This window comes from Garra rufa, chromosome 3 (assembly GCF_049309525.1).
Source record: "Garra rufa chromosome 3, GarRuf1.0, whole genome shotgun sequence".
In the NCBI taxonomy this organism is placed as follows: Eukaryota; Metazoa; Chordata; class Actinopteri; order Cypriniformes; family Cyprinidae; genus Garra; species Garra rufa.
In genome coordinates this window covers 41,432,346-41,443,683 of record NC_133363.1, presented here as the reverse complement: position 1 = coordinate 41,443,683, position 11,338 = coordinate 41,432,346, and the positions used below count along the sequence as shown (strand labels likewise).

The window sequence follows — 11,338 nt, the reverse complement described above, 5'->3', positions numbered from 1 at the left end:
ATCAAACTACGCCTTTGATCCTTTGTTTGATTTGAATATGCGCCCTCTAGTGGCAAAAATTACATACTGTGCTTTTAATATGTTGATTTTGGTGCTCAATTATTACTATCATCAAAACTAAAAACAGTTTTGCTGCTTAATATTCTTGTGGAAATCATGATGCTTGTTTTCTCAGTAATCTTAAAAGAACAACTCTGATTTAAATCAGAGATCTCTTAAAATAAATTATATTAAAAATCTAAAATTTGAAATGTCTTTACTGTCACATTTGATCAATTTATGTCATCCTTATCACTTCAATGCATCCATTACACTTTTAAAAGCCCATGAGCATCTCAATCCCAATATCATTTTCAAATATCAATAGATAGATTTAGTGGTAAAATGCATTATTACACCAGTTGACATATGTCAAATATATACATCAACATACCAAATACTGACATATGTGCGGTAAATTAGGATATGGTCTGATGCCTGTTATTGTTCTTGTAGGAACATCACCTTCTGTTATGAGAGACTGTTTTAAAAGTTAGCCAGGTAAAAACTGAACAGATGCAGACGTGACTAAAAACTGATTCATTTTTATTTTTTTTCTTTAAAAAATATCCTGCAGAAATAAACAGTTGAAGCAGTCATGTGTGGAACTTTTTAAAGAAGACAAGCTGTTGTTCCAGTGATTTTCAATGCAGCAATTGTGCTGCGGAACACTGACCTTGAAAATCAGAACATCAGTAGTGGCCTTTACATGGATCCTGTTCTGTCTAAGCCTCTTCCAGACTGAATGCCATGGCCACAGGGCTTTTAAGGATTTGTGCCACCTCCACAAAAGCAAATGTAGTAGTATGATAAGACATGGCTGCTCTAAACAAAATGTGGGTGTCACGTCTGACAGGAGGGTATAAATGTCCACATGATTCGAGGTTAAGTGATTTTGTCTCAGCGAAACTCCAGCAGGTAAGACTGACATGAACTTTATATTAGTAGTTCGACTTCAGTTTGATAACTGTTTTTTTTTACCTGTTTTAAATTTATTAATCTTAGTTACTCAACTAAGAATCATTTAGTCAATTTTTTGTTTATGTCCAGCCTACGTGAACTAGTTTTCTGTGCTCTGGGTTAGCTTATTCAGTTCTTTTAAAAAAGACAATTTCTTAAGCAATAAATCCCAAGAAATGCATTCACATTGTAACCCCGAGATGGACACAAAATGCAGTGCCAATACTTTATCTGCTGCAGTACCTGTGTTTGATTAGCTGCACACTTTCGCATTGATTCCCAGATGAGGATGCGCTTCGTTGTTATGGTGATGCTGTTGCCAGCGCTAATGAGGGCAGGATCAGAATGCAGGTCCAGCTGTCGGCTCACCAATATCTCCATTACGGTGGAAAGTGAGGAATGTGGCAGCTGCATCACTATTGACACCACTGCCTGTGCCGGGCTCTGCAAAACACAGGTAGAATTAAGTAAAATTCTTGTAACCTTTCCTTTAAAATGGATTTGTGCACATTATATATGGATCTATACATAGACATTTTCACCAGCTATTACTCTAGTCTTCAGTGTCACATGATCCTTCAGTAATTATTTTAATATGCTGATATGGTTTTTAATAAACTGGTAAAAAACTGAACAGGTTTTTATCACCTTTCAACTGATTAAAAGACGATCTGACCACTCACAAAAAAACCGGGCAGGAGAGAAGATTGAAAGAATATACAAACAAGATACATTCTGGTGTTTATTCATGTTTATTTTGTGCTATAACTAGTAAAGAGGAAGAGATGATCGGTTTATGTGCTGCTTGAATAAGGCACTACAGCGATCTGTCATGACCAGTGTTGGGCAAAGTTACTTTTAAATATAATGCATTACAAAATTGCGTTACTCCCTAAAAAAATAGCTAACTGCATTACTTAGTTACTTTTTAATGGAAAGTAATGTGTTACATTACTTTTGCGTTACTTTTTCTCATTCTGATGTAAAGTTACTTTTATTCAACCAGCAAGTTTTTTTTTTTGACCGGAAATGACACAGGCCCAAAAGATAATAAGACAATGTCCAAAGGCATCATTGTGGAAAAAAATTACTTATCTTTTATTTACATTTGAACAAAAAAGTGTCATGTCCAAAATATTCATACCCTTCTCAGTAATCAATAGAAAAGCCTTTTTTTGTGTGTGGCTATAACAGCAATCAAACGCTTCCTATAATTGACCAGCTTTTTGTATGTCTCCACTGGTATTTTAACCCATTCATCTTTTGCAATGAGCTCCAATTCTTTCAGGTTGGAGGGTCTCCTTGCCATCACCCTGATCTTTAGCTCCCTCCACAGATTCTCAATTTGATTTAAGTCAGGACTCTGGCTGGGCCACTGCAAACCGTTAATGTTTTGTCTGCTAAATATTTCTTCACCAGTTTTGCTGTGTTTTTTGGGTCGTTGTTGTGCTGAAATGTCCACTGGTGCCCAAGGCCCAGTTTCTCTGCAGACTGCCTGATGTTGTTGTTGAGAATTTTGATGTATTGCTCCTTTTACTTGATGGTGATTCTTTTTTTACCTCTTTCACTATCCTCCTGGCCAACACAGGTGTCACTTTTGGCTTCCGACCACGTCCTCTGAGATTTTTCACAGTGCGAAACGTCTTGTATTTTTTAATAATACTTTGCACTGTAGCCACAGGAACTTCAAAACATTTAGATATGGTCTTATAGCCCTTTCCTGACTTGTGAGCAGCCACAATGCGCAGCCGCAGGTCCTCAGTGAGCTCCTTTGTCTTAGCCATGACTGTCCACAAACCAACAGCAGAGAGATTCTGTCTTTCACCTGTTGAGTTGATTAAAACAGCTGTTCCCAATGAATCAGGGTAATTAGGATGCTTTAGAACTGCTTGGACTATTTGGAATGGTATAGAACTTTGGATTTTCCAATAGACTGTGACAGTTTGCAAAGGGTATGAATAATTTTGGACATGCCACTTTTTGTTCAAATGTAAATAAAAGCTGAGAAATAGTTTTTTTTTCCACAATGATGCCTCTTGTACATCGTCTTATTATCTTTTGGGAGAAGCCTGTGTCATTTCCGGTCAAAAAAAAAAACTTGCTGGTTGAATAAAAGTAACTTTAAATCAGAATTTGCCAGGGTTATGAATAATTTCGGCCTTGACTGTTTGTCAAATAACTTGGATGCCCCAAATATTAAATATGTTAAATGAATAAAACATTGTACACTAATCTATTTTAATGTTGCTGTGGGACAATGTGAGAGACACCTTCCTGGGGCTAAATATCACGTTATTGGAGTCGCTTCAACCCGTGGACATGTAAAACATCCCACAGATAAAAATAAGATATTGTTTGAAACTGCAAAGGCTCTGTTTTTCTTTGTGTTCTTTGTGCTCTTACCTCAGTAGAAGAACGCAACGTGATGTGATGCGCAGCTTTGCTGTTAGTAACGCCATTTATTTATATTGACGTTATTCCTATCACTAACTGACGTTACTTCTTTGAAAGCGTAACTCAGATATTTTCTTGTAAATTAAAAAGTAATGATTTACTTCACTAGTTACTCAAAAGTAATTTGATTGAGTTAATCAAAAGTAATTTGATTGCGTAATTTACCCCAACACTGGTCACAACACGTTAAAATGACACAAAACGGTATTTATTTATCTTGTTTGAATTTCTTACAAAATAGTAAAATTAATAACCTTATAAATGTCTTTACGAACACTGACCAAATAAATGCACCATTGCTGAATAAAAGTATTAATTCCTTTTTTTATTATTAAAATCTTACCCCAAACTTTTGAATTATAGGTTTTCACAAAAATATGAAACAGCAAAACTGTTTTCAACAAGGATAGTAAGAAATGTTTCTTGAGCACCAAATCAGCAATTTAGACTTCCGATGGATCACTGATGGACTGATGGACACTGAAGACTTAAGTAATGGATGCTGAAAACCAGCTTTGCCATCACAGGAATACATTACGTTTTCCAATATAGCAAAAAAGTGATTTTAAATGGTCACAATATTACTGTATTTTTGATCAAATGCAGCCTTAGTAAGCATAAGAGAGTCATAAAAAATTGAATATATGGAAGAGTGGGTCTTAATTTCTTTCTCTAAATATATATGCAAAATTTTTATTATTTATTATTATTATTTATATGACATTTTTATTTATATTCATTCTTCCTCTTGCACCAGAACTAAAATACTTTACATTTTGACAGGACAGAGTTTATCGTAGCGCAATGATGCAGTACTACCAGAACACCTGTAACTTCCGAGAATGGACCTACGAGACCTATGAGTTTAAAGGCTGCCCTGCCGGGGCCGACTCTGTTTTCACCTACCCAGTGGCCCTCAGCTGTGAGTGCAGCATGTGTAACTCTGACATCACAGACTGTGGAGTTCTCAGCCACCAGATGACCAGCTGCAATGCACATTAGACAAGGAAACCAAACCCCGCTCTGAAACATCTGAAAGCCTGTTGTACAATTCTGAATATTTCATATTAAATGTAAATTGCATAATGGAATAAAACAAATATGAAACATTTTCATATTATTTGTAAGCATCAATAAATATAACACAGCAAGAACCCATTAAAGGCAAAATATAATTAATTTTTAAATCAGTATATAAAATATGATATGTTTATGGAATATTCTGTGGGCTCTAGTGTTGATAATTGCAGTCAGGCACAAACTGCAGCATTAAAACAGCTCTCACATAGCGTAAACAGAACTCATTTCCTGTGATAAACCATCTGCTCCCAAGCGCTTATACACACAGACACGTTAATTTTGCTCGTGAAATTGGTGCGTTTTTACCAGAGCTTATAATTGTTCTTCTGAGACCAACTGTAAAAATTTCTCTCAGTGAGGATGCTCTCCCTGATATGCTGAGCAAACTCACTGAAACCGTACTACATTTACATAATCAAATTAGTAATGAATCAACATGAATATCAAAGAGTTTTCGGAAAAAGGAGCAATCTCTTACATATAAATAGAGAAATGGGTTAGGGCACATCACAAAGAGCCTTTAATACTCATGTAGAAACAAGAGACGCTGCATCATTACAGATGCTCTTTAAGCTTCTACAAATAAGAACATGCATGACTTACAGTTGCTTTGAAGTAAAAACTTTACAAGGTTAATGAGAAACCAATCATCTCTGTGTACATATATGCATGTGTGTATAATTTTTTATGTTGGCATATTGCAAACACTTTTCAAAAATTAAATAGTTAATCAGAATTTTATTAAATTAATTGATTTATGTAACTGGCAGAAATTCACTACTATAACTCAAGGCTGTATGTTATGGCAGTAAAAGGTTTACTCTTGCCTTACATTGCTGTATCAATGCTTCATCTTTAAAACTGCACAGCCAATTATTTGCACTGGAAAACGCTTCACCCAGGCGTAGTTTTCATTAGATAAACTGCCTGTCTAGCTGTGAATGTTTTGAAAATCATCAAAATCTGCCTCATTTGAGTTCTTTTGCAATACATTATCCCCGCTTCAAGTCAACTTTCTTGCTGTTTGTACATTCTTATTGTTGTGCCGCTACAAGGCAAACTGGGCCTATGACAGATTGTTCTTCATCTTGACATCCTTGCTCCTAGCACTGCAACACGAGGTGGAGTGCCCTGAATGTGCAGGCTGAGACAAATGGGCCAATTAGAAAAACATCTTAGACAATATCTAATAGATGATATCGCCAAACAAATACTAAAGTTCCCTGCAGTAAACCAACAGGTTTCTGGATAACACCATAGTCGGTTTAAAGAGTAAATAAAAGAGCTAAAATGTGTGCTTGTTTTAAATAAAATATCCACCTTTTTCTTTTATGGGTCTGGCTTCCAGTCTTATCCACATCCAGCTATTTTTTGAAGCAGGTTCTTCATATGAGGGTCCTTCAAATTGAAGCCAGGTTTAGCTGTACAAAAGAGCTTGTTTTGCTGCTAGAGATTGTAATTAGTCTTACCATATTATCGAATGAAACTTAAATACATTTTAGATTAGTCAATGTGCAGCTTGTATAGCAGTATAGATTTACTGTCCTCTGAAAATAACTCAACATACAGCCATTATTGTCAAAATAGCTGGCAACAGAAGTGAGTACACCCTAAGTGACAACAGCAGTATGTTGTTTAACCATGCAAAGCCACTTGTCCTATTCATCGTGTTTATGTTTTTATCTGCTTGACGGGACCATACAAAGTTGTGTATCATGTATTAGAGTAGTTAAAAGTAGGTTCTTTAAGTACAATTCTCTCATACTGACCACTGGATGTTCAACATGGCATCTCATGGCGAAGAACTCTCTGATGATTTGAGAATTAGAATTGTTGCTCTCCACAAAAATGGCCAATGCTATTAGAGGTTCAGTAATACCCTGAAACCGAGTTACAATACTCTATCATACAGAGGTTTTCCAAGATGGGTTTCAGGAACAGGCCTTGCAAGGGTTGATCAACGAAGTTGAGTACTCGTTCTGTGCATCAGGTGCAGAACCTGGCTTCAAAAAAACAGATGCATGATTGCTGCCAGCATTGCTTTACAGGTTGCAGAAGTAGAAGGTCAGCTTGTCGGTGCTCAGACCATAGCCGCAGACTGCAACAAGTCGGTTTGCATAGGCGTTGTTCCAGAAGGAAGCCTCATCTGAAGCAGGCTCACAAGAAAACCCGCAAACAGTTTGCTGAAGACAACCTGTGCAAGAGAACAAATTACTAAAAGTCCTGTGGTCTGATGAGACTATAAGATAAACTTGTTTGGCTCAGATGGTGTCCAGCATGTGTGGTGATGCCCTGGTGAGGAGTACCAAGAAAATTCTGCATCATGGTCTGGGGCTGCATAAGTGCTGCTGGTACTGGGGAGCTGCAGTTTATTGAGGGGAAACATGGATTCCATCATGTACTGTACATTCTGAAGCAGAACATGAAGTTCTGCTTCAGAAGTTTCCCTACAGAAACTAGGCTGAACGGCAGTTTTCCAACATGATAACGATCCCAAACACACCACCAAGATGACAACTGCCTTGCTGAGGTGATGGGTGGCCAAGTATGTCTCCAGACCTGAACCCTATTAAGCACCTGTGGGGCATCCTCAAGCGTAAGGTGAAGAAGCACCATGTGTCTAATGTCCAGCAGCTACGTGAAGAGTGTAAGAGGATCCCAACAACAACCTGTGCAGCTCTAGTCAATTCCATGCCCAGGATGATTAAGGTAGTGCCAGATAACAATGGTGCTAACACACATTGACACTTTTGACAAGTTCACTTAGGGTGTACTCACTTTTGTTGCCAGCTATTTTTACAATAATGGCTGTATGTTGAGTAATTTTCAGGGGGTTACTCTAAAATATATCCAAGTTTCATTTCTATAGTATTGTCCCTTAATAAGATATACTAAAATGGTTGCTGAAATGTGAGAGGTGTACTCACTTTTGTGACATACTGTAGGTTAAAATATAATATTTGTAAAACCTTTGAATAAGCACTTGGCACTGCTTATATTCAGATTTTATTTTTGTAATTGTAACAGCTACAGCATTACAGCATAACTGAACAAGTAGAAATGCTGGAAGCTTTACAGAAAGCATGTGAAAGCATGGAAAAACAAAAACATGAGACAACATTCTTTATTAAACTTAGCATTTAAAAAAATAAACAATACACCAAATGAACGAAGTACTTCTGCAATGTCCATATACCAAGTCAGTATAAATCTTGTATGCTCAGAAGCAGAAGTAGTGTCGTCTCCTTGGTTTTCCAGCAAGTTAGCTAATTTGCAAACTTGTTACGAATGATTTCTCCGCCCTCTACCTCCACCTGCTCGTACAACCACTTCCGGTCACACCGGCACTCCACACCGCACTTCCGTGAGCCGCACTCGGGACATGGATAGAAGCAACCCATGCAGTCCACATCCAGACAATCACACAGATCCCTTCCACACGAGATCAACAGGCCTTTGCTGTCATAGACTTTACTCTTAAGAGACAAGCTCTGTCTGCAGAGACAAGAAAGATGGCAAAAAATTAGAAATGTTAATCCAAGCTTAGTGTTTATTTCAATACTTCAGACACCATATCAAACTCTTTGAATACACTTGCAATAAATTAACTGAAACCATGATTATACTTTAATCTTTTATATAAATGAGGTGATGTATTCATGAGTTTGAGAAACTAGAAAGACAGGTACCTGTCACCTATCGAGAGCTTTCCTGCACGTCTCCGGTCATTCATACCTCTGCCCTGTAATAAAGAATAATAATAATAAAAAAAATAAATAAATGTCTGACTGATGACATTACAAATGTAAAAGTAGTCAGCTATACTGTAGCTGTTCCTTTTTAATGCCACCAATTATTTTAGGTACCAATGCTTTGGCATTCTTAATGTTGGCATTTTGCAGACACTTTTCTATGGAACTTTGTTTTATATATGTACAATGGCGTTTTAGTGCAATGTTATAAAATACAAAAAAATTAAAATTACGAGATTAAAGTAATAACATTTTAAGAATAAAGTCAAAATTTTGAGAACAAAGTAAAATTGTTTTGAGGATAAAGTCGAAATGTTTCAGGAATAAAGTTGAAATGTTTTGAGAATAATGACGAAATTACAAGAATAAAGTCGAAATGTTTCAAGAATAAAGTCAAAATTACAAGAATTAAATTGTAGCAATTGAAGTTATAATACAGGGGTCACCACACTCGGTCCTGGAGGGCAGGTGTCCCTACAGAGTTTAGCTCCAACCCTAATCAAACACACCTGAACCAGCTAATCAAGGTCTTAATAGGTATACTTGAAACTTCTAGGCAGCTGTGTTGAGGCAAGTTGGAGCTAAACTCTACAGGACACCGGCCCTCCAGGATCAAGTTTGGTGACCCTTGTTATAATATCTTGAGAGTATAGCCTGTGCATGCAAATGTCTCAAATTGGGAGCACTGGGAGAAGTTGCCAGGCCATAATTTTGTTCAGTTTTATCAAGAAATACAAATTCTAAATGTGCTCCCAATCTGGGCCGTCTGCCTATGCAACAGAATAGAATATACTCTCAAAATATTATAACTTCAATCTCGTAATTTTTACAAATTCTCGTAGGTTTGACTTTATTCTCAAAATATTTTGATACTTTATATTATAAAATATTTGGATACTAAATATTTTTTATACTTTATTCTAGAAACACTTCTAATTTATTCTTGAAACATTTAAACTTTATTGTTGTAATCTTCGGGGGTTGTGACTTTTTCCCCTTGCAATTCTAAATTCTGAGTTTGTATCTCAATTGCCTTTTTTATTCAGTGGTGAAACAGTGACAACAAAAACCCGAACTGAAAGAAGTAAACTCAGAAATAAGAAAAAAAAAAAGTCAAGAGAGAGATGTAAACATGACCGTTTTTATTTTTGTTTTTAAAATTAATTTTATTGTTATTTCATGGTAAAAAAAACAGACTTCTATACTTTTCAGTAATGAAATGGTTTTTCAGAATTTCATTTGATTACTACATTTACAAATACCAGAAAAAAACTACTATAACTTAAGATCTTGGTTAATGACAAAAATAGGTTTAATCTAGTCTTACGTTGTTAGACATTAAAAAAAAATTATCAGTGCTATGCAGCTTTATCTTTACAATTGCTTTGCCACTGGAAAACAGATTCATGCAGGCTTAGTTTTCATTAGATAAACTGCCAGAAAATCATCAAATCTGCCTCACCTTTTTTGCAATTCATTATCCCTGCTTCACCTTTGATGCTGTTTTTATGCACTATTGCTGTGAAAATCAACATATCTACAGACTTGTATTTAAAAGGTGTTTGGTCACAAAGTTTGTCAAAGTTAGAGTTGCTCTAATCACATACAGCAAATCTGAAAATGAGATTTTTCTCCATGAGATTAAACACCAATAAGAAAAAGTGTGAGACATGTTAATGACCTGCAGAGAAGCTAAAATGAGACTAAAGTAAGTGTTAGTAATTGCATATTCAGCAGTGTATGTGTTACCTTCAGGCTAGAGTCTCTTATAGGCTGTCTTCTGTCCTTTGTGATTTGTTTGGCTCTGTCTCTATCAGAAAGCGAACCAAACCGACTGGAATCACTTGCATCCTTTGCCACTAATCCTCCTCTGTTTTTCCGTAACTCAATCTGGAAGCAATAAATAAACACCATGAATAAAACAATGAGTGGGATTGCATTGCTGAAGCAGTTACATTGATGTTTTTGAATTGGACAAGAAGAATAACTTTACTAAGTGCAAAGACACACACCTTTGAGCCATCTCCTCCAGAGTTTGCAAAAATAGTTGGCACGGCATCCTCTCTGAGAAACAGTTTTCCATTGTAGTCACGGAAGCAGTCAGGCTGGAAATGCTCCGAACACAAACAGGAGTTCTGAGTGGGAATAAAGTTCTTTCTCCCAAGGTTTCGTACCCATTGCTCAGCTAGCTGAGGCTTGCTGATTGGAAACCTGAAAAGAGAGACAGTAAAGGCAGCTGCAACTCTATTAGTTACTGTTACTTTAAATACAGTTTATCTAGACATGCATCTTTTATTGTAAAATTAGCAACCTGTGCAAACCAGATTTAAAAGATCTTTTTTGTGGCAACACAACACAAGCATGTTAATTATGTTATGATATTAATTATGTTGTAATATCCTTATCTGCTGCTATGAGTATTAAACTGAAGAGGATCACAGACAAAGACGACGCATCACAATAAGCAAGATATAACGTACTATTTTAGGTATATTACATTTTCGACTAGTTGCATGTTAACTAGGAAACCTCTTTCTGTTAGTTCAGCGTATTGGTTAGAAAAATATACAGCAACTCGTGCACATATAAACAGTGAAGCCTTAAACAAAGCTCAAGTGTGTCCTAAACTGCTATTATGTTCGTGCTTAACGTTAACGTTACCTGTAGAATCTGATCTCTGAGCCTTTGGCAAATCGGTTTGAACAATCAATAGCTGAACAGGAGATCGGCATGGTTTTGTATTCGAATTAAACACGTAAAAGAATCTGTTATTGGTCCACACGAACTAAAATCATTTTCAAAGGCAGTACCGCGGGAGCAGCAAAACGCAGATGTTGTTAACTGCGCATGCGCTGTTATTTCGTCACAGTCACACATGGAGATCCATTTAGTTTCAATGGAGATCACGTAGTATTTTCTAAGTGAGTAGCGTCAATATTTGAAAGCCAAAGCAACACTTTTTTTTCCTTAAGAGCACTAGCTTCAAAAATAAACAAATGGAAAATAAAATAAAAAAGAAGTAAAGATATAACTTTTATTTTGAAATAAGTCGT

General features: G+C 36.3%; 2 protein-coding genes across 2 annotated transcripts; one reads left to right on the top strand and one right to left on the bottom strand.

Moving 5' to 3' along the window:
* The first annotated feature begins 1,282 nt into the window (after positions 1 to 1,282).
* Positions 1,283 to 4,455, top strand: fshb (follicle stimulating hormone subunit beta). The gene is made up of 2 exons (XM_073837082.1): positions 1,283 to 1,456; positions 4,237 to 4,455. Exons 1-2 carry the CDS (start codon positions 1,283 to 1,285, stop codon positions 4,453 to 4,455), a joined length of 393 nt encoding a protein of 130 aa, XP_073693183.1.
* Positions 4,456 to 7,526: 3,071 nt separating this feature from the next.
* On the bottom strand, positions 7,527 to 11,116 carry arl14ep (ADP-ribosylation factor-like 14 effector protein). The gene is made up of 5 exons (XM_073837129.1): positions 10,947 to 11,116; positions 10,298 to 10,496; positions 10,035 to 10,175; positions 8,223 to 8,275; positions 7,527 to 8,028 (listed from the first exon to the last, which is right to left on the bottom strand). Exons 1-5 carry the CDS (start codon positions 11,015 to 11,017, stop codon positions 7,800 to 7,802), a joined length of 693 nt encoding a protein of 230 aa, XP_073693230.1. The 5' UTR covers positions 11,018 to 11,116; the 3' UTR covers positions 7,527 to 7,799.
* Positions 11,117 to 11,338: the final 222 nt, after the last annotated feature.

What these genes read in the sequence shown, in the direction of transcription:
- fshb (XM_073837082.1), top strand. Translation starts at nt 1,283, where the DNA reads ATGAGGATGCGCTTCGTTGTTATGGTGATGCTGTTGCCAGCGCTAATG. An exon ending in CCGGGCTCTGCAAAACACAG is followed by an intron (nt 1,457 to 4,236) that starts GTAGAATTAAGT and finishes ACATTTTGACAG; the next exon opens with GACAGAGTTTATCGTAGCGC.
- arl14ep (XM_073837129.1), bottom strand. Translation starts at nt 11,017, where the DNA reads ATGCCGATCTCCTGTTCAGCTATTGATTGTTCAAACCGATTTGCCAAA. An exon ending in TAAGAGACTCTAGCCTGAAG is followed by an intron (nt 8,276 to 10,034) that starts GTAACACATACA and finishes TCTTTATTACAG; the next exon opens with GGCAGAGGTATGAATGACCG. An exon ending in AAGCTCTCGATAGGTGACAG is followed by an intron (nt 8,029 to 8,222) that starts GTACCTGTCTTT and finishes TTGTCTCTGCAG; the next exon opens with ACAGAGCTTGTCTCTTAAGA.